The 22,069-nt window shown below is 32.5% G+C and overlaps 4 protein-coding genes across 10 annotated transcripts; 3 read left to right on the forward strand and 1 right to left on the reverse strand.

Annotated features, from left to right (window-relative positions):
* LOC108338325 (calcium-dependent protein kinase 2) lies at positions 1 to 2,725 on the forward strand. 2 transcript variants are annotated; one of them, XM_052880853.1, is made up of 8 exons: positions 1 to 658; positions 966 to 1,109; positions 1,209 to 1,361; positions 1,477 to 1,592; positions 1,726 to 1,923; positions 1,962 to 2,116; positions 2,219 to 2,318; positions 2,570 to 2,725. In XM_052880853.1, the coding sequence occupies exons 1-8, from the start codon at positions 1 to 3 to the stop codon at positions 2,663 to 2,665; spliced, it is 1,620 nt and encodes a 539-aa protein (XP_052736813.1). In that variant the 3' UTR covers positions 2,666 to 2,725. The 2 variants fall into 2 exon arrangements, with proteins under 2 accessions (XP_052736813.1, XP_017430616.1); XM_017575127.2 differs by having other exon boundaries at positions 1,726 to 1,893; positions 1,989 to 2,116.
* A 1,431-nt stretch (positions 2,726 to 4,156) lies between these two features.
* Positions 4,157 to 4,785, reverse strand: LOC108338326 (splicing factor 3B subunit 6-like protein). The gene has a single exon (XM_017575128.2). The coding sequence runs from the start codon at positions 4,694 to 4,696 to the stop codon at positions 4,322 to 4,324; it is 375 nt and encodes a 124-aa protein (XP_017430617.1). The 5' UTR covers positions 4,697 to 4,785; the 3' UTR covers positions 4,157 to 4,321.
* Positions 4,786 to 10,857: 6,072 nt separating this feature from the next.
* LOC108338021 (dihydropyrimidinase) lies at positions 10,858 to 15,144 on the forward strand. Its single transcript, XM_017574654.2, has 13 exons — positions 10,858 to 11,054; positions 11,245 to 11,376; positions 11,453 to 11,504; positions 12,046 to 12,315; positions 12,442 to 12,653; positions 12,954 to 13,074; positions 13,559 to 13,646; positions 13,741 to 13,819; positions 14,007 to 14,094; positions 14,192 to 14,232; positions 14,340 to 14,392; positions 14,501 to 14,657; positions 14,735 to 15,144. Exons 1-13 carry the CDS (start codon positions 10,968 to 10,970, stop codon positions 14,924 to 14,926), a joined length of 1,572 nt encoding a protein of 523 aa, XP_017430143.1. The 5' UTR covers positions 10,858 to 10,967; the 3' UTR covers positions 14,927 to 15,144.
* LOC108338019 (uncharacterized) lies at positions 15,126 to 21,812 on the forward strand. Of its 6 annotated transcripts, none has more exons than XM_017574651.2 (10): positions 15,126 to 15,249; positions 16,133 to 16,389; positions 16,464 to 16,555; positions 16,685 to 16,756; positions 16,859 to 16,965; positions 17,131 to 17,186; positions 17,972 to 18,146; positions 19,445 to 19,528; positions 20,101 to 20,388; positions 20,769 to 21,812. In XM_017574651.2, the coding sequence occupies exons 2-10, from the start codon at positions 16,213 to 16,215 to the stop codon at positions 21,614 to 21,616; spliced, it is 1,899 nt and encodes a 632-aa protein (XP_017430140.1). In that variant the 5' UTR covers positions 15,126 to 15,249; positions 16,133 to 16,212; the 3' UTR covers positions 21,617 to 21,812. The 6 variants fall into 6 exon arrangements, with proteins under 6 accessions (XP_017430140.1, XP_052736003.1, XP_052736005.1 ...); XM_052880043.1 differs by having other exon boundaries at positions 15,145 to 15,249; positions 16,063 to 16,389; XM_052880045.1 differs by having other exon boundaries at positions 15,145 to 15,249; positions 16,063 to 16,389; positions 20,101 to 20,373.
* The last annotated feature ends 257 nt before the right edge of the window (positions 21,813 to 22,069 follow it).

Genomic DNA, 22,069 nt, shown 5'->3' on the forward strand with positions numbered 1-22,069 from the left:
ATGGGCAACTGTTGCTCAGGTGGCACCAATGATTCTGAAAACAAGGGAGAAACCAACCAACAAAACGACAACCAAGGGGGAACGGCAACCACCCCACCACAATCTAAGCCTAACCATCCTCCCACCAAGCACTCCAAGCCTGCCCCCATTGGGCCTGTTCTTGGAAGGCCCATGGAGGATGTTAGAAGTACTTACAGCATGGGGAAAGAGCTGGGGAGAGGCCAGTTTGGTGTCACACATTTGTGCACACACAAGAGCACAGGAAAGCAATATGCCTGCAAAACCATTGCCAAGAGAAAGCTGGTTAATAAGGAGGACATTGAGGATGTGAAGAGGGAGGTCCAGATCATGCACCATCTCTCAGGGCAGCCCAACATTGTGGAGCTTGTCAGTGTTTTTGAAGACAAACAATCTGTTCATTTGGTTATGGAGTTGTGTGCTGGGGGTGAGCTCTTTGATCGCATCATTGCAAAGGGACATTACACTGAACGTGCTGCAGCTTCCCTCTTGAGAACCATCGTGCAGATTGTCCACACCTGCCATTCCATGGGAGTCATTCACAGAGATCTTAAGCCTGAAAATTTCCTTCTCTCCAGCAAGGAGGAAAATGCACCTCTCAAGGCAACCGATTTCGGTTTATCAGTTTTTTACAAGCAAGGTAAATAATAATCATCATCATCATCATCTCACCCTTCTCTCTTCTTCTGCTTCTCTTTCAATTCTTATCAGCTTTCATTCAATTCAATTTCTGGGATCTCTGTAACAATTGTTTCTGGGATCTCTGAGATTATATGTATCAGTCACATTTATCTGTAATATTAAGAATCGTGACAAAACCACAAATATGACTGTAATTTTAAACCTGCGTAACAAATGTGGATAAAGAACTCACATCACCTGTGCCTCGTCTTGATAGAACTTCTGTTTGGGAAGATTTCTGCTAAACAATGGAATCCTTTTGACAGGAGAATTGTTTAAGGACATTGTTGGAAGCGCATATTACATTGCACCAGAGGTCTTGAAGAGGAAATATGGTCCAGAAGTTGACATTTGGAGTATTGGTGTCATGCTATACATTCTTCTATCTGGTGTTCCACCATTTTGGGCAGGTTATATTCTTTCACTCAATCATAAAGCTACCTCTAGAAAACACTATAAAATCGATCGTATATCTGCATGACACTGAAACCAAAACATGATTTTGACAGAATCCGAAAATGGAATATTCAAGGCAATTCTGCGAGGTCATATTGACTTTACAAGCGATCCATGGCCATCCATTTCGCCTGCAGCAAAAGATCTCGTAAGGAAAATGTTGAATTCGGACCCCAGACAGAGGCTGACAGCTTACGAAGTTCTGAGTAAGTGTAACACTGGCTTACTTTCTAAGAAAAACTTAAACTTAACGACGAATTAATGGTTTAAAAAATAATTTTACTTTAGCCTCAACATGATTAGTTCTAATGTGAAAAACAGATCACCCATGGATCAAGGAGGATGGAGAAGCACCAGATAAACCTCTTGACAACGCAGTACTGAATAGGCTCAAGCAGTTCAGAGCAATGAACGAATTCAAGAAAGTTGCTCTAAGGGTAATAATTCATTCTATTTAGGCTTTCTCGCCATTCTTTGTTAATAAATCAATCAATGGTTTGGTTAGAGATGGCAAAAACAAAACTACCTGGTCTGTATTTTCCACTGATTCGCATATGAATACGAATATAGGTCATCGCGGGCTGCCTATCAGAGGAAGAAATCATGGGATTGAAGCAGATGTTCAAGGGGATGGACACTGACAACAGCGGCACCATTACAATTGAAGAGCTCAAACAAGGGCTTGCAAAACAAGGGACCAAGCTAACAGAACAAGAAGTCAAGCAATTAATGGAAGCCGTAAGTTCTCTCTCCTTTTCTAAGTATTGCATCAGAAAACAAGTTCTTCCCAATGCCATTACTCAAACCATTTTCTTTACTTCTGCATACTACAGGCAGATGCCGATGGCAATGGAACCATTGATTACGATGAATTCATCACAGCAACAATGCACATGAACCGCATGAACAAAGAAGATCATCTTTATACTGCCTTCCAATACTTTGACAAAGATAACAGCGGGTAAAGACAAAAAATATCAACTAGACTTCAATATTTATCAGTCATCCCTTCGGAAATTGATTGGTGTTAAACGTTCTAATCTCATTGTTTTGTCATAATTAGGTACATTACCATTGAAGAACTAGAACAGGCTCTTATTGAGTTCAACATGCACGATGGTAGGGACATCAAGGATATCATTTCAGAAGTTGATGCAGATAATGTAAGTTTTTCTTCACTCAACGACTTCAATATACTAATACATATAACTTTAAATAAAAACCGAGACACAATTATGTCATTTCTAAATAATTCCAATCTATAATAGTGAATTCAAGAGAATGTTATTAGCACTTCTATAGTTCCAATTCAACTAACTTTCTATCACATATGCGGTTAACAACTAGCATACTCTTGTGATACAGCATATCTGAATTACGATTAAGAAAATTTATGAAAAAATTGTCATTGCAGGATGGCCGGATTAACTACGATGAATTTGCTGCAATGATGAACAAAGGAAACCTAGAAGTTAATACCAAGAAGAGGCGTGATTCAACCTTATATTAGTTGGGGATTATACAAATATTTAAAAGGCATCATGGCCTCTTTAGGTCCTGTGTCATTGGTTGGTGCAGATGCTGATAAGCGAGTGAAATATCAAGGAGAGTTGTGGTGCATGACCGCTGCTGTTTGGTTGGGACTGAGGATTTAACGTGGGGAATGGGTTAAGGTGGTAAACAAACAAAATTAGAGGGGGAAAAGAACTTGAATCAACCATTGAGAAATGTAAACACACACACACACACAATGCGGGGTTGCTTCTCTTGTATTGCTTCTCACTTGGGAATCAAATCAAAAAGGATTTTAAATTATGTATAAATTCCTTTTCAACACTAGGTTCAAATGCATTCATTGTTAAGATTCTACATTTTAATACTCTTTCAATCAAACAGAAAGAATCGGTATAAGGTTTCCACTCTTGAAATTAATGCTGAATTCAGCTATATTTTCAGATTCAGATTTAATATCAAAGAAACTAACAGTAATCATCTATCATACGTTGTAGTGTTCAACATAAAAAATGGCTCTTGCAGAACGCACGATTACATTATCAGTGAGTTTGAATTAAAATAGAGTAATTCATGGCCACATTAATTTTAGCAATTTTCAAGTCCATACATAGTCCTTATGCAACACCCATAATTTCGAAGACAAGACTCTTTTAAGAATAAATCAGAGATAAATATGATACAAGAGAAAACAAGGTAGTAAGAATCACCAGACTGAATCCAAGGTTTGAAACTTTTCATTTGGTTAACTGGTCCATTCAAAACCCATCTGTTTCCGATAATTGCTACAAAACTCAGCACAAAAAAAAAGAGAGTCTCCTCTAGGAACAAAAATGGCTTCAACCAAAATTAGCAATCAGATTGAAGAGGTTGTTTAAACATTTTTGGCAAACATATAATGCGCAGAATCAAGGATTGAGAAAACAGGTACATGAAAGCTCCTCAGAAGCCGACTTCAAACCAAATGAATTCAGAATGGGGAAAACAGAAGGAAACCCTCAAGGAACCTCGTATAGTGACTTGCAAAAACAAATTTCATTTAATTCAATACACAGACGGCAAGCACAACATATAAAAAAATACCTAAATTTACCAAAGAGAAAAGGAAAGGCCTTCAAAAAGCTGGAAGCAACAGTCTTCGAGTTCCCCCACTTCAAACTTTCAAAGCGCAAAAGAAATAAACCTTTCATGCCCTCTTCCTTGATAACTCTTACGTTGACAGAAAGAATAAAGCATTACCTAACCTTTCCACCCCTAAAACTAACGCTGATCTCAGCTGCACATCGAGAATCGAGAGTAAAAGGAAATTAACGCCAATTCAACTCAATACAATACGCCGCAACGAGAAATTCACTCAACATCTGAATCACGCTTGAAAGAACATCAAAGCAACTTATGCATCCAATATTACTCGAACAACAACACAATTACACGGTAGATGCACATACAGAGTGCGTTTGTCGAAAACCCTAACTAACAACCAGAAGCATTTCCGATGAATTTATATTTCATTTCATTCATTCTAACAGTAACACTCATTTAATCATAAACATTAATAGTCACTTATACTTACTCCAATAACAATACATTAAACCGTCAACACAGTCTCGAAAACCCTAACTAACATCCCAAGGATTTTGCGAGAACGAACTATTTACTTATCTTTGGTGGAGACGCCGTACTTCTCCTGCATACGCGCAATCTCATCCTCCTTCTTCTTCTGATCGAACTTCTTGCTCATCTTCGCTTGCTGATAATACAGCACGATAAGGTAGCGATTCGCAACATTGAAGCCGGAGAGGTGATCGACGGCGGTTTTAGCGTCGTAGATGTCCTCGTAAACAACGAAGGCGGTTCCGCGCGTGTCCTTGTTGGTGCCGATGCGGATCTGGCGAATCGCGCCGTATTTGCCGAAGATGTCGTACATCTCCTCGCTCGTAATGTTGAAGGGAAGGTTGCGCACGTACAGAACGCGGTTTACCTCCGGCGGCAGCCGCGTATTTCCTTTCCGGAGACTGATCGCCGCCATAGCCGGAAGCAGGTAAAGTGAGGGAAATTTTCGAGAGCGCAGAGGAGAAAGAAAAAGGATGATTACCTAAAGCTGGGTTTTTTACTTTACTTTCACAAAATGTTATTTACTCCGCATTTTTTTAACAAAATTGCCCTAGTCTCTTTTTAAAATTACTTGAGTGAGATGAAAAAAAGTAAGTCCTATAAAACTGATTTCATTGTGTGAAAACACAATTTCGATGTATATTTCTTAAATATAAGTGAAACCCTCATTAAAAATATTATTTCAGTTTTACTATTATTTTAAGAAAAATATAACGATGAAATTTTAATGATAAAACTAAATCGTATTTCTGGATATGATTTTGCTTTCTTTTTAATAAATAGTAACATTATCTATATTGATATTTATATGTAAAGAGGTTTTTTTCTACGCTTTTTTTTTCAATTTTATTCTTTAAATAATCATTATGTTATATTAAAGTAATTATAGTTTTAACTTTACTCTGTAAATAATGTTAATCTAAATTTAGTAATTTTATAAATTAAAATTTATTTCATCATTTTATCCTTTTGATAACTATTTTTTAAATTTAAACAATTTTTTAATAATAAATATTATACCATCGATTTAGAGGAAGTAGGCTTAGGAAACTCATCCTATAAAAAGTCATACAGAAAGAACTTGAGAGTTCGGTCAGAGAAGCTCAACAATTACTTTAATAATAATAATTATAACAAATTTGACTATTTTATTGCTTTGTATACAAAATGAAAATAATTATTAAAGAAAAAAAAACAACCTCGTAAGATGGATCGGCGAGCCGATTTGGCCTAGGTGTTTAAGATAAATTACATGGAATGATTGGTTAGAATAATCGTACTGTTTAGATGATCATGCATACATGCTAATAGAATGATTAATCTGACGTGATAGTTTGGTTATCCAGGTTGACCAGGATGGACGCACTAACTGATCTTGCTTAGGTGTCTAGGATAAACTTGATGGATTAGCTAGTTAGAATGACTGGGTTAGCTTAATGGTTATGTTGATGGGTTAGGTGAATGATCGAAATGGACTAGCTAGCCGATCTAGCTAGAGTGTCTAAGATAAATTGGATTGACTGCAGGACACAATATGCTTTTGAGGAACTTGGGTCAAATTGAACATTTATATAATGATCCTAAATTAGTAGTGTCAAGATTGACAAACCATGTTATAGAAACAAAAATTATTATAAAACCAATTATGAAGTATATATACATGAATGTATATGTCACCATCATTGTCACTATAATCTTTTATCATATGCAATTATTCTTAAAAATCATAAGGACAATCATTAACATAAGTAGGATTATACTTACCATCTCCGTTTTTTAACCATGACCAACTATATATTGCAATGTTTAAAGTACAGAGCAAAGATAGACTCAAAATACTAACACATAACAACTAGAAAAAAGCTTTTGGACTATACAACAAATACAAATTTTAAAGAAGTTTTCCAAAATCAATGACAAGTGAGTACCAAACCAAATTGTCTTATATGTATTTATTACCACATTTATCTCTAATTATTTCATATCAAATTTAGTTTACAACAACATTAACAAAAGAGTTGGTCTGTTGGACTAAATTAACTATTATAATGAAAATACTATCTAAAAAATAATAAAATTATAAAAATTATTTAAATTTACTTATATAATTATAATAATAATTTGTTTATTATCGTAAAAAAGAATAAACACACATGGATATATGTATTTTGATTCGTAATTTCTAGACTAGTTTAGAATAAATTAAAAAAGAAAGATAGATTAGTTGATTCAATAACTCGTAAATTTATTTCCACATTAACGTAGACATGCATCATACTATATACTACATCATTTTTAAATAATTTATAATTAATTCCCTTTTAAAAATTCAACTAATTTATTATTTTATATTTCTTTTACTGTTTTAATTTTTGTGTATTATTGTTTTTCTATCCTAACACAAGAAAAAATAGTTTTTTTACTGTTAAACAGCTTAGTAAAACCACACTTTAATTCTTTTAAAGCAACTTCAATGTTAGCTCATACATTTCTTCAAGGGCAATGGTATATTAACAGGTTCCATTTATTTGGCATATTTTTTTATAATGGAAAGTAGAGAATATTTTTTTTTCCTTTCTTCAATAACAAAAAAAAAACTGCTTCAAGCAACTGATATTTGGTTTAAGCATGGTGAATTAATTTTTGTTTTTTTAAATTAATGACATTTCATTTATTTACAAATATTTTTATTAGTTTTAATTCTCTTAATTTCTCCCGTCATTAATAATTGTATTCTTAAATTTTGTGTGGGCTATACATGTCAATAATTACAGTAAGGTTCACAAAATTAGATTTTTCAAAAGTCTAAGTCATTAATGTATTCGGTTGAATTGGAAAGTGACTATAGGATATTTTTTTAAGGAAAATGATTTCTAGAAATATATATTATACATTAGTTTTTATATAAAATTAGCCACTCAAACGTATAGTATGATTCTTAAAAGAAATTAGCACAACAAGCGTATAGTTACATGCTAATTAAATAAATTTTAAACTCAATTGTTTTCTTAAATAAATTATGAATAAATAAAAATAACGGTATAATATTCATTATGAATTTTTAAGTATATGATAATTTATATATTCAAAACATTTACTTTTATATATATATATATATATATATATATATATATATATATATATATATATATATATATATATATATTATCATCAACAAATATTAGTTGTGGATATTTTGTAAATGGAAGAGTTGAACCTAAAATCTTTTCTATCATTCTTTCTAACTTTATTACTAAGAAAATCTTATAACTCAATTTATTATATGAAATGTTTAATGAACATGTAACCAAAAAAAATATTGACATACTTTTTTTTAAGACAAATTAAAATATTATTATACTATTTCTTTTTAGTTTCGTCAATTTACACATTTTCATTGAAAAAAAGTGTGTGGATTAACTTTTTAACACAAAATAACTATCATATCAAAGTTGGAAAATATTAGATTATAACTTTTAAAATCTCATAATAGAAGAAAAATATAAGTGGACAAGCACATTTTTTTGTCCTACTTTAACTCTACTCACCACACCACACATTAATCTACAAACACGCAAATATTGTTGACCCTTTCTTTTAAACTTGATATTTTAAACCTTGGTGTAACAAAACATCTAGTTTTATCATAGTTTTTTATAGTTAAAATTTGAATGATTTTCAATTATATTTTATAGAGTAGTAGTAACAAACAATTCATTTTGTAGAATAGTGGTAGCCCCATGTTCTTAGGATCCCTCGCCATTCCACTCGGTCATGGGATTAAATGAGGTAGTTCTGATCTTAAAATCTGCAGAGATTATTTAATCATGATATAAGTTAAGCCTGAAATATGTGGTATAGAGAAAGAAAAGTTGTGAAGTTGTGTATAGTTAAATTGTAATGTTTCATTTATGAGTTTACTCCTTGTAAGACATTTAGTTGTTCATGGTAATTGTTAAATGGTTAATCACATTATGAAATAGATAATGAACATTGATCCCAATATGAATGAAAACATGGTTAAAATGAAATCCTTAATTGGTCCTTTAAATATTTTTTACCTGAGTCTATGTCACAAAATAAGCAACAACAATTGTATTGACCAATATTATTTTATGCAGAAAGATATTGCTATAATATCTGTGCCTGATTTTGGAGGAGAGTGGAACCAAAAAGCACAAAGAGCTACTAACTATTCAACGGTGTTCACCCAAGCTCAAAAAAACAAAAAGCATAAAAAAACCAAATGTAAATGTCTTGAAAATGAACGAGAGTTTTCTATTGCCAAACATGGTCAAGCTCCTTTTCATCATGCTTATGTTCAAGAAGATCTTATGGTGAGTTATAAAATTGTATGTGTTTCTTCAAATTTCAATGATTGTCACATAAATTATATGCATATTGAATACATAAAAATCACTACATATAAATCATTGATCGTCAAAATTGACATACGTCCAATAGATTAATTTAGCAAGTTACTATGAAAGTTTGTTTCAACATTTGTATTATCTTGATTTCATGTTTTTATTTTTTCAATTTACGTTTGACATATTTGATGTATATTGAAGTAGTACAATTTCTAATTCATTTGTGTTGATTACAACGATGCAGAAAAAGAAAAGGATCATCACCTACATAAATTGTTGTATTAGGCCTACAATTGTCACTCCATAATGTTCAAATCAACAATATTATACTAAACATTAGGGATCTAGATTTGTACAAAACATACGTAGACTTGTATAATACATACATGGATGAGATGAATTTTAAAACTCTCACAATCTTAGTAAGGGTTAATTATTGTAAATTATTTTATTGAAGTCATTTTCTTTTTTATTTCTAGTTTTAAAGAATAAACAATGTACAGTACATGAATAAAAAATATACATTATCTATTGTAATAAACGAGTCCTTACTTGGGTCAAGATAAACTATCTTAAACCTTCTTCGTTGAAGTTGATTTACAAAGAAAACATGACATTATCGATTTCTTGTACTGATTTCATCAAGAGTGGAGTCTTCCTTATTTTTCCTTTTGAATACATATTCATCGTAAACTTAGTAATTAATTTTTGACTTAAGATTCAAAGCTAAATATATATATATATATATATTAATACAAATTCACAAATTACTATTAGAAAAAAAGTAAAATTAAGTTATATATATATGATAAGATTGTTGGATTATTCACTAGATTATTCCAGTGAACATATTATCATTACAAAATTTAAAATATTTAGATAATATGAGTCCCAAAAAGTCATTCAACAAATAAAAAGTCTCACATTGTTTTTAATTCAAAGTTTTAAAATTATATATATATATATATAATTATTTTTTAATATATTTCTAATAAGTAGATTCGTGATTTTACTTCTAAAATTTTAATAAATGTAATTAAGTAAAAATGTCCCAATTAACATATATTTTTCTTTAAAATAATTTGTTTTTTCTGACATTTAGCCATGAAACAAAATAATAATAATAAGAATTAAATATGTTTGTAGTTATGTGAAATTAAAACTTATTAATGTCTAAAATTTTGTTAATTTTTTTAACTCAGTTAGGTTAGAAAAATTATATCTATTTATGTTTTAAATTTAAAACCAAATTACATCAAATTTGAGATATAAACCAATTATAAGATTAAAAACTTATTTAAATTATAATAATAATAATAATTATTATAATAATCAGTATTTTTTTAAATAAAATAAATCAAATTTAACTCCAAACGGGATAGAATCATGAACCCATATGATAAGTTTGTCATTAAATAATTATTATGTTTTTTTCAAAACACTTTTTATGTGTTTGTTAAAATTTTAAAATAATAAAATAAAAAATGGAAAGTTTAGTTAGAATAAAAAGCTATTTAAAACGAATTCTATTAAAATAAGGTATTTTTTATTTTTTAAAACAACCTAAAAGATAATCACTAAATTATTTTATACTTAAACATCTGTTTAATCCCAAACAAACGGATCTATATCTATCAAATCTTATTTTTTAGTATATATCATTTGTAGTTGTACCTACCATTTACGAACATTTGATTAAAAAAAACAATCTATGAACATTCAGAGACTATGCTAGTGAAAAAAAAAGAAAAAAGAAAACACCTCTCCTTTAAGACTCTTTAGATAAACATCAAAGAGAAAAGATCTTGGTTAAATAAATAAATAAATAAAAACATGTTAAATACCTAATTCCAAAGACACTAAAACAACAACAAAACATAAAAGGAAAAATAAACATAATTGTGCAAACATTTTGGATTTGTTAAATTGTGCTATGAAGTTTTTGAAAAAAAGAGAGTTAAAATGATGTTTTTATTATTATTTTTGTTAAAATTAACAAATTGATCAATTTTGAAGAAATTTAAAACTCTAATGATATACGCGAATAAACAAACTTAACTAATAAAGTTTGCTGGTAATAATGGTGAAATAAAATATAGAATTAAGTTTTTTTATTAAGATATTTAAAATTAATTTTTAACATTTTTAATGAGTTTTTATATGATTTTTAATTTTTAATATTGTAAGAAAATCACTTTTCTTCACAGAAGCTTTCGGAAGCTCAAAACTGCATTTTCCAGCAGCTATCCAAACAGGCTCCTCGTTGACAGAGATAGCAACTCCGACTCTCTCGAGAGTGTCTGGTCGGAACAGAGAATGCGATTCGTCACATCACAATTCCTTCACATTTTCTCTTTTACTTTCTTCACTTTCATTACCTCTTCACTTTCACAATCCAATCAGGTTCACTTCTATATCTTACTTTTCTTTTTTCATATTTTCATTTTGCGGTTTCTCTTTTTGCGTTGACAGAAGAGTTCGAACTTCGATTCTCAAGTGTTTCAACTACTATGATCATCAGAAATTGAGCTTAGATTCTCATTTCCACTAGTTTCTTTGCTGAATTCGAGTTTTTCTTTTTCGAATGATTCAGTTTTGTGATGCTGGAACTGGATCGTCCAAGTTGTTGATCAAAGGAGGCACGGTTGTGAACGCTCATCACCAACAGATTGCTGATGTTTACGTGGAAGATGGTGTAATTGTTGCAGTTAATCCTAACATCAGGGTATTTGATGAAACTCCCTTGGAATAGCACTTCTTAATTTGCTATTTTCAAATGATTGATTCGGTTCCATTCCCAGGTTGTTGACGACGTCACTGTCATAGATGCCTTCGGCAAATATGTCATGCCAGGTTTCAACCTATACAACTATAATTCATCTCCTGTTACTGTTAGATCAAGGACATGTTTGAATGCAAGTTAACACGTTTTTGAAAGTTTGTGTACTGGAAATATAATTTTATCTTCTAACAGAGAAGCTCTCAAATCTTCTTCTAGCTTATATCCAAACAGAATCAAAATTAGAATGTATGGACAGTGTAAATCTTTTTTTGTCCTTTATTCTTAACTCCAAATTCTAAGGCATTAGAGTTCATCTTAATTGTTTTATTTATTGGACCTATGGAACGGTCTTTTGTTGAGTAGTTATTGAATCACCGTACATGTCTAGAGTTGTAAAGCTCAATTCTAGGAGGAGTTGCATTAATCAGTGATATGGTAATAATAATATACATGAGTTGTGGATGACAACCAATTGCCATGTATGATAAGTTTGGTTTTTTTTTATAAGTATAGAAGTAGCTGATGAGATGATTTATGAATTGGTTGACACTGTAAAAGGTACATGAAAATTTATGATAGTCTCTATGAATGCTCGTTTTGTTAATTGATCAGGGGGCATTGATCCTCATACCCATCTAGAATTCGATGTTGGTTTTACTGCAACGGTTGACGACTTCTTCAGTGGTCAGGCTGCAGCATTGGCTGGTGGGACAACAATGCACATTGACTTCGTAATACCACTGAATGGGAGTTTGACAGCTGGTTTTGAGGACTATGAAAAAAAGGCAAAGAAGTCTTGCATGGATTATGGTTTTCATATGGTTATTACCAAATGGGACGAAACTGTTTCGAGAGAAATGGAGCTCATGGTCAAGGAGAAAGGTCGTGATCTATTGTTTCCTTGTTTCATTATGATAATTTGGTTGATTAGGTGGTAGTACTAGTAACCATTTGGGTGAGGGGTGAAGAATTTATTCCCGGAAGTATGTATTTGTTCTATAATTGCAGGTATAAACTCTTTCAAGTTTTTCATGGCATACAAAGGAATTCTCATGATCAATGATGAGCTTCTTCTGGAAGGATTTAAAAAATGCAAGTCTCTTGGTGCCTTAGCCATGGTCCACGCGGAAAATGGAGATGCTGTGTATGAAGGGCAAGAGAAAATGATAGAACTTGGAATAACTGGTCCGGAAGGGCATGCTCTTTCAAGGCCTTCAGTAGTAAATTCTCAGATTTGTTCTTTCATGATGAATAATGAATTTACTGAGTAATGGAATGCTAATATTGGCATGCCCTGTTTCATTATCTAACCAAACTGTAATGTACAATTTTCATGCTGGTGTCCAAATGTGGCATACTTATGATAACCACTGTAGTTTGGCATTTGCTGTTTTCCGTTCTCATCTGTTTTCATGAACATTTAGTTGGTAGTTGATTATATTGATTACCTGTTTTTTTTCCTATATTTCAATATTGATCATACAGAACATTCCCCCATTGGACTTTGTTGAACTATATAGGTGGAAGGAGAGGCAACCGGTCGTGCTATTCATTTAGCAGATTTTGTGAACACTCCTCTATATGTGGTTCATGTAATGAGCATTGATGCAATGGAAGAAATTGCAAAAGCCCGGAAATCAGGTTCTTCAATCCTTTTATTGCTAGTCTCAATTTTTATTCATGTATTAGGGGAGTAGTAGATTATTATTTTGGGGAGAAATGCAATAAAAAGATATTTAACTTGAACTGATAGCTTCGATAAATTGGCTAACTTGATAACCATTTATAACTTGTTTAGTTTTTTCTAAGTATCTTCTGTAGTCATTAAACGAGCTTCCTAAGTAAAATTCCATTTCTGATATAGAGAGACTGCATGGTCTTCCTGCCTTTTTACCCCTATTTCTTTGTTTCGTACTTTTCTGATTTGGAGGAGTACTTCTCCTCTCCGAGGTGAACTTTCTCTCTCTTCATTCAATCCTGAAAAAAGTGTTTTCTGATGAATGGTCACAATGAAGATGAACAAAAGGATCTTTATATGTCTCTGGATGACATTTCAAGTTTTTCTGTTCCCCGATAACATAGTTTTATGCAATAGTAAGATCAACTGTTTGTTATTGTGCTGAAGGACAAAAGGTAATCGGAGAACCTATTGCCTCTGGGTTAGCCCTTGATGAGTCTTGGCTTTGGCATCCAGACTTTGAGATTGCAGCAAAGCAAGTTCCTTCACTTGTTTCAATGTTTTGTTTACTGCTTTCTTAATTGCTTTGAATTTTAAGAACATAAGCCTTATTCATTCTCACGTTTCAGATACGTGATGAGTCCCCCCATTAGGAAAAGAGGACATGATAAGGCTCTTCAAGCTGCTCTTTCAACAGGAATTTTGCAGGTTTCACATAATGATTCAGGCTTAGGTTAAATAACCATTTAAGGATAATTAGGACAGTATTGGCTACAAAATGCATCCTATCATATTCATTATTCCTGATCTGTGTATTATATATGCCCTGAACTCAGTTATGTGCTCTTTTACTAAGATGCTTTTTGACCAAAGGTTACCTTTTACAAATTTGCAGCTGGTAGGAACTGATCATTGTGCCTTTAACTCCACTCAGAAAGCTCGTGGAATTGATGACTTCCGGAAAATTCCTAACGGTGTCAATGGTAATCACAACAAAGTCCTGGATGTTTGTGGCCTAAATACATTGATGCTCATTTGAAATGGTTCCTTACTAATATACATTGCAACCAAAATCTGTAGGTATTGAAGAAAGAATGCATTTGGTATGGGACATCATGGTGGTAAGACATCAACTACACCTGTTTAGCATCCTCTTTTTGTTAGGTTGGAGTAAAATGGTGGCGAGGTTAAGCTCTTAACTTGAACTTATGGCTTATGAATCTCACAGGAGTCTGGCCAAATAACCCCCTCTGATTATGTCCGTTTAACAAGCACAGAATGGTATATTTTCAGTCAAAGTGCATATTAGCTTCCAGTTCTTGGGAAGCAATTTGGTAAAGAGGCCAAAAGCTAAAATAATTACTGATATTTTTTCTATGATCATTTTAGCGCTCGAATCTTCAACATATATCCAAAGAAAGGAGCTATTCTGCCGGGATCTGATGCAGATATTATCATCCTCAATCCAAATTCAAGCTTTGAGATAAGTGCAAAGTCCCACCACTCTAGACTGGACACAAATGTGTACGAGGGAAGGACAGGAAAGGTACTGGTTTAACTATAAACAGGACCATATAAGGATTAAATTTAGTGAACTGAGTGCAACATCAATCCTTTTGGCAGGGAAAAATTGAAGTGACTATTGCAGGAGGAAGAGTTGTTTGGGAAAATGATGAACTAAAGGTTACTCCCGGTAGTGGGAGATACATCCAAATGCCACCCTTTAGTTATCTGTTTGATGGACTGGACAAGAAGGATGCCATTTATCTGAATTCCCTTCAAGCCCCAGTAAAGCGAGCCAAAGCCAGCAGCTAAAAAGCATCTGAGATCCTTTTCTAGTCAAATTCCAACATTTTACCGCGTGAAAGAACAATGTTAATTGTTGCTAATCCTCTGTTGTTTAATGTGGTACTTAAATCTTAAGATTCTCCTAATGGATTAGTATTTAGCTTTTTGTGCAAATAAAGAAAAATATGTATGTTGTAATAAATGTATTTCACGCTACCTTTTCCACTAATGTACTTAAAATTGCAGATACTGTGTCAATAGCGATTGGAGAAAATAGAGACAATGGTTATAGCCATAGCCATCAGAATACAAATGGAGGGTCTGAAAGTAAAACCTTTTTCACCGCACAGGTTTCTTTACAATATACCTTTTTAATTGATAATTAAAATAATGATGTTATGTGTGTGTTTGTGTTTCAACAGTATAACACACTATAAATTATTCACATCATTTTTTCACTAATCATTATTTTTAATTTTATTTTCTTTTATATAAATTATTTTCTATTAATCATGACACGTAAGCAATCAATAACCATTTGATTAAGGAAAATCATCCTGATAATCCAAATTAGACACTAACAAACTCAACCAACAACAATTCAATTTTAACCAAGTTCAAGAAAGGCAGAAAACATCTATGGTAAAATAGTATAAATAGGACATGTCTCACATAGAAGAGTTAAATTGACTTTTAAAGCATTTATGATCATCAGAAAACACTACATAGCTTGATCCTTGCTGAAAAAAGGATAACGACTAAGAAGGAAGATCCATTGAAAGAGATTATATTATCCAAATAAAAATAATTTACTACTAATATTATTATTAATTTTATTTTCTTAAAAGACACCTAGTTATTCAGTAGTTAATATTAATGTTATTTAAAATACATTTTCTGATTAAAAATTTATTTTGTTATTATGTAATATTATATAATTATTTATCTTTAATTTTTAATTTAATTGTTTTAAAATTTATTTCACCACCAAAAATAATTAAAACTAATAATTTAAGTTAAAATAATTCATAATATATTATTTAACAAATAATCAAAGATAAAAGTTAACAAATAAAAAATATATATGACAGACCATAAAAATTAAAATTATCTATTTTGTAAATGTGTTTTTACAACACTTTATATGATGCATATCAATGCAGATAGAATATATATCGTATAAATTTTAAAAACCATAATAGCAAGGAGTGAGTAATCCCTGGAGAATATTAGGATTGAAAAGAAGAGGGAAATAGCAGCGCTGGAAGTGTGACTAAAAGCAGCGGTGCATTAACACTTCGCCGCCACCTGAGATGGATCCGCCATTGTTATTAGGGTTCGAACAAGTAGCCAACGTGGTTGCAGAATCGCCGTCGTCTTCATCAAGCGCACGAAGATTAGTGCCTTGGTTAAATTGGGACGAGTGGCTCTTCGTCAAACGCGCTCTCTTCTCCAATTCTCCTCACTCTGTTTCATCAGCTCTCAAACGAGTAAGTTTCTCAATTTCCTTCTCATAAGACGGTGCAACTGTAAACCTAACCGCGTTTTCTTTTCTGCGTTTCAGATATCCACATGGCGAAGTCGAGGTTCTTTGCCGGTTTTAATCGAAGTCACTGCTTCCATAATGGAAATTCAACTCAAAGACTCCTATTTCAGGTAACCTTGACTCCTCTCCTCTTGTACCTCTTATTAACATTTTCCTTTTCAAATTAGAAAAATAATATATATGCATAATACATTAGGTATATGTTAAACTTTAAGCAACTTTGTTTGATTTAATTGTAGGCAGGATCAATTGAATGAAGCTTCTCTTTCAGAGGAGATGCTTTCTATGCTGTATTGCATGGCGATCATGAGGTTTGCTTACTCTGCCTTTCTTTTTTATGTTTCTTTTTGCCATTGATAGTCACATTTTGAAAACTTTTCCTTGTTAAGTATAATGGTGTTTTTCTTTTGAAGGCTTGTGAATTGTGCTGTTGAGAAGACGCGCAAGAAAGAAGTGGCATCGATTGCAGTGGCAGCTGATGCAATTGGTATTCCGCGCATGCTGATTGATATTCGACATGGTGAACGAGTCTCCTCCTGCCCTTGTTAATTATTGTTTTTGTCTTGCTGATAGAATGGGACATGATCTTCATACTGGTCAAATGTCAAAAAACTTCACATCATTGTTTCTTTCATTTCATTATGGGCGGCCATGCCTTTTTTCTTATTTATTGCTGTAATTGCAGAGGGATCACACCGTGAACTTCCATCACTTAAGATTGTTCGTAGTGCTTCTGTCAAGGTCTGTACAGTTCATTTCAGTTTGATTGATTATCTGTCTCTCAACAATCTATAGGCTATTTTGTAATTAAATTCTTAACACGTGGGTGTAGTCCATGGTTGGGGTTAAATTGTTGGCATTCAGGAAAGGACTGGACTGAATTTTCTTTCTCAATGTCTTTGTGTAACTGTACTATAATAGTTTTAATATATGAAAGAAAGTATTGTTGCTCTTGTAATGGTATCAAAAGACTGAGTGCATGCATGTATTCACTGAAATATATGCTATATTTGCAATGGACTAAGTTATTATTTTCTGTTTCTAATAACTGCTTGATTGCTTTCACACATTAATTTTTTCCTCCTCTGTACATTTCTTTTACATTGTTTATTGTTTAATTATATAGCATTACGATGATTCAATTCAAATGATAACCAGAACCATTAGTTATCCAAGTTATACTCTATACTCTATACTCTAAACTCAGATAATGTCACAGGACCTTGGTAAAATCTACTTTTAGACTTTACATGACTGTAAGTAAGACACTAGTTAATTATTCTATCACTTTCTATGTGCCAGCTTGGCGTTGTCATGTCAGAAAGTGATATTTGAAATCTACTTTGTGGTTTGTTGTTATCACCATCTTCAGAATAATGCACACTTCTTTTTTACATTTTAAAATTGAATTTTAATATATCCATGATTGAATAGTTTTATCTTACTTCAGTGTGGACAATTTCTTCCCATATTCTTAACATGTATGCTTATCTCCAAACTCATCTAATGTTTGGTAATAATTTCAGGCACTTGATTGGTTAAAATCTTATTATTGGGAGCCTCAGAGCAAAGCAATTCCTTTTCAAGGTGAAGGAATAACAGAAGTCAAGAAAGAAATTAAGTCTAAGATTCGTGAATTAGCTATCTTCTTGAAAGTCAATGGGAGTGTCCAGTCTAGTTCTTCACAGCTAAAGGGAAAACGTCCGTAAGCAATTTTCATTTTCATCATATTTTGACTTTAGTCATTGTCTTGCACTTGTTTATTTCAAGTCAAATATCTTCAATTCTATGTGGAATGAGAGGTATTATTTAGGTTGAAACTTCTGTTTTCCTATTTTCTGTTTCATTTAAGTGGATGAAACTTGTGCACGTGGGAAAGTATGTGATTTAATTTTGAAAGCCCAATACAAAAATTTGATGGTTGGAAGTCCTTTGCCCCATTATTTTGTGGATCGTGTATTCTGTGTTTAGGATGCATGATATAAACCTTTTGGATCTAGTTTATTTTTTCTTGGTAATCTAGTGTTTTTCCATCTTGGTCACTGATATTCCAATTCCTCTAGCATCAGAAATAATAAATATTGTAAGAGTAATTAAAGAAACAATAATGTCATTGTTGCTTTCTGTTCATTTTCAGAATGTGATATACTTTCCATGTAGTTTGTGATTGTATTGTACTTTTTGTTTGTATATTGTATAACCAAATTTTATCTAACCCCCTCTCCATGCGTGAAAAAGATTTAAGTGAAAACCTGTATACCAATTTAATTTTATACTCATGGCTTGTTTTATTTTTTCCCATTCACTTGCTTTAACTTGAGGTCCGTACTTAATTTAAATATAAAGAATAAATTTTTGTAGTATAATGGTAAGGGTAACACAGGTCAAGGAATTTTTATTATTGGATGTAAAGTTCATGGTGTAGTATTGTTTTTAGATTGCATACAAGATATATTTATAGATGTAGTTTACTACTAGCTGTTATAAGAACTGACAGCTGCACAAAGAAAATAAGAAGCTGTACAAGTTAACTATAGTGTTTGTACTAACAATAACAGTAACATGACATTCAACTGCATATTTTTCCTCCAGTAATATCTTTTGAAGAGCAACTCCTATGATAACTTTTTTACAAGCTCGTTGCTTTTTAAAAGCAAGTCCTCATTTTTCTATTATATTATATCAATTTAGTTCTAGCTTGTATAGATGTGTCCAACGTACGAAGTAGGGTTATTATACTTGTCTGCGGAACCCTATAAACATCTACTTCTTGATACAGTTTCTTTTGGAAATTATGGATTTTTGCTCACATTAAAGTCAAACATTTCATTTTTTGCTTCATATGCTTACCACCTTGTGATAATATTTTATTTATTTCATGGCAAGTATTTTGTCTATAGTCAGCTGTTGTTGGGGTAGATTTTTTGTTTTAAAGCATGTACTTGCCATTTTTTTGTGTCTAGAAAATTCTGACGTCTTGTGTATTTTCTCTTTTAAAGGGGTCAAACAGGGTGAATTGCTTTTTGGGCGAAATAAACTATTGTCTCTTATGATTGGGAAGAGTAAACCTTCACGAACTGAAGGTATTATATTGTTCAAATTTCTTAATCCAATAAAACTTATTTGTTGTCTTTGTGTGTGTAAAAGGAGAATGGGTTGCAGAGGGATATAGGACAAGACATACTTTAAAATTGTGTCTGAAGACCATGTAACTAAAAAAAATGGAAAAGAAAGGATGCAACACCATTTGTTTCTACTTAACCTCTTTTACAGGATACTGTTGTTTTCTTGGTCTCTTTCTGGTGTTTAAATCACATCTTGATTTTTGAGAGTTCCTTAGTTTATTATGCTAAGAGATTGGTTTTCTGTTTTTGAGTGGGTGTTCTTTCCTTCTTTATCGTGGTTGTTCTGTTTTAGGAGGATTCCTGACCATCTCATCTTTTTTTCTTTCATAAGTAACTCAAGTGTTGGATTTTCTTGAAGCTGATCGATCAAATAGATGAGATTCTTAATATATAATATGATATATTGGGTATTCTTATCTTACTCTGATAAATAAGTGATACTGAACTAATTTGCTGTAGAGTAACTTTAGTTTTCATTATTGTTTCAGGGTATCCATGACCTAATTACTTGTGAATTGCAATGCTTTCAGGATCTAAGAAGCAGATCAAGAAGATCTTGAAATATATTCTTCAATTATATTCCTCCTTTTCTTCAGAGATTGTTTCTGTGTTGTTGGAGTATCTTTTTAAAGCTTTAAGTTCCTCAGAGTTGGAAGAGAAGGCAGACGATGTTTCTATTGGTCCAACTACAGAGAAGGTTTTGGCTGATTGGAAGCTTGTCATACTTAAACTGTGCACTAAGGAACCAGAATTACTTCTGAATCTTCTTAAGGAAGTCCTTGATATGATCGAGACTCGGGAAGGTATAAAGCACGAAGGTTGGTTGCATTTTTTCCTTGTAAAGCACCCCTTTTCATTATGTAGAGTTTCTGGTTGAAGTTTAATATCTGTTTGTTTTGGGGTACTTGGGATGTATCTTTCCTGTGTGCTTTTCTTCTTTGATGTCATGTTCAGTTACTTATTAAATGCCATATACATTCTAGGGCTTTTGCAATGTACTACTGATAGAAATGCTTTTTTTATTGGATTCCCTTAGGTATAGCTTCCGCCTTAAGTCCACAGAAGTCAGATATTGAGTCAATTTTTTTTTGTCCATTTTTTTTGGGTGTCTGTTCTCTTACTTAGCACTTGACTTTAGCTTGCTTAGTTTCTTCAATATTGATCTCAAATCGTGCCATTTTTTTTAAAACTTTGGTAGATAACCCAAATATGGAGATTTTACAATCAAGGACAGAGTTTCGGCTTTCTTCTTTGTTTGCATGGCTTGTTGGAATTCTCAGTAGAGTTCCTTCTGCAGCAGCAAATGTGCCAAAAGGAGTTTTCCTTGGACTTGTTCATAGATGTCTTCTAATATCACAACTAATCAACAAGCAGCTCATGGATTCAGCAGTTCAGCTCACAGAACTGATGGATGACAACTACTTGATGGAGAAAGTTAAAAGTTTCTCTCACATTAGTTTGTGGAATTTAGAGCAAGCAGATGATCAAAGCTCTTTATTAACTTCAAATAACATTTTCCAATTGGACGAATCTATACATGAAGCAGCTAAACAGCTAGAGTTATTTAAGCATCAGGTTACGAAAAATAAAACCCCAAAAGCGTTGGATTGTGACACTAAAAAATCACAGACATGGACTCTAGCAAAATCATGGAACCCATGTCCAATTGGAATGTTGCCCCGTGCTGTTGGGTCATCCGGCCGTCTTCCCGTTCTTGACATTATCAACAATGAAAAACAGAATCAAGTATCATCTGGTTGTCTTCCCGTTGTTGACATTATTGACAATGAAGAACAAGATCTAATATGGGAAAAGGAAGAGAATTGGAAATTGACCCCACAAGGTGCAAAGAGAGATGCCACAATAGACCTTCTGCAACTTGATAATTCAACTGTTAAGAAGATGAGAAAGACCGAAGAATTTGGTGAATTAAACAATGAATTACCACTCCAAGGGGGTAAAGGATGTCTCATAGTAGGCGGAGTTTGGAAGAAACTTACAGACGAGCTCCTAGTTATTGATTCTTCCATTAAGATTTTAGTTTAATTTATATTTACTGCTTAGTTCTTAGCAAGATTGAATTCATGATATGTTGGTTATTTGTATCCTCATTTATTTGTTTTATTTTAAAAGGTATGCCTGAAATATGCAATTTCATGAACATAAGAGAATCATCATGTAGCTTAATTACCTGAACAACATTCATGCATACAATAGGAATTTCGGTCTACATTCTTTTTCCCTTTGCTCCGTTTCCAATATTTGCTAAGTGCATCTTCAATCGGTTGCAGTTGGACGTCAATGCTGTATCCTGGTAGAGAAAAGTCCAGCAGGGGCGACCTGAGAACACATGAGTCAAATATTCTGAATACGTTTCATGTGTTCTCAGGACGACCCTGTAGAACCTCTCTACCTCGATATATTTATCTCGATATATTTGCGAAATGTCTTTACCTTAAACTCAATGTAATGGGTTTATCCAATGTCATCGAATGAAAT

Source organism: Vigna angularis, chromosome 7, assembly GCF_016808095.1.
Source record: "Vigna angularis cultivar LongXiaoDou No.4 chromosome 7, ASM1680809v1, whole genome shotgun sequence".
Lineage (NCBI taxonomy): Eukaryota > Viridiplantae > Streptophyta > Magnoliopsida > Fabales > Fabaceae > Vigna > Vigna angularis.

Bases quoted from the DNA above. Each gene is read 5' to 3' on its own strand.
- LOC108338325 (XM_052880853.1), top strand. From the start codon at position 1: ATGGGCAACTGTTGCTCAGGTGGCACCAATGATTCTGAAAACAAGGGA. The intron at 1,110-1,208 runs GTTATATTCTTT...TGATTTTGACAG, and splicing joins TGTTCCACCATTTTGGGCAG to AATCCGAAAATGGAATATTC. The intron at 1,924-1,961 runs ATCAGAAAACAA...CATTACTCAAAC, and splicing joins TCTCCTTTTCTAAGTATTGC to CATTTTCTTTACTTCTGCAT.
- LOC108338326 (XM_017575128.2), bottom strand. From the start codon at position 4,696: ATGGCGGCGATCAGTCTCCGGAAAGGAAATACGCGGCTGCCGCCGGAG.
- LOC108338021 (XM_017574654.2), top strand. From the start codon at position 10,968: ATGCGATTCGTCACATCACAATTCCTTCACATTTTCTCTTTTACTTTC. The intron at 14,393-14,500 runs GTATATTTTCAG...TGATCATTTTAG, and splicing joins CGTTTAACAAGCACAGAATG to CGCTCGAATCTTCAACATAT. The intron at 14,658-14,734 runs GTACTGGTTTAA...TCCTTTTGGCAG, and splicing joins ACGAGGGAAGGACAGGAAAG to GGAAAAATTGAAGTGACTAT.
- LOC108338019 (XM_017574651.2), top strand. From the start codon at position 16,213: ATGGATCCGCCATTGTTATTAGGGTTCGAACAAGTAGCCAACGTGGTT. The intron at 16,556-16,684 runs GTAACCTTGACT...ATTTAATTGTAG, and splicing joins CTCAAAGACTCCTATTTCAG to GCAGGATCAATTGAATGAAG. The intron at 16,966-17,130 runs GTGAACGAGTCT...CTGTAATTGCAG, and splicing joins GCTGATTGATATTCGACATG to AGGGATCACACCGTGAACTT.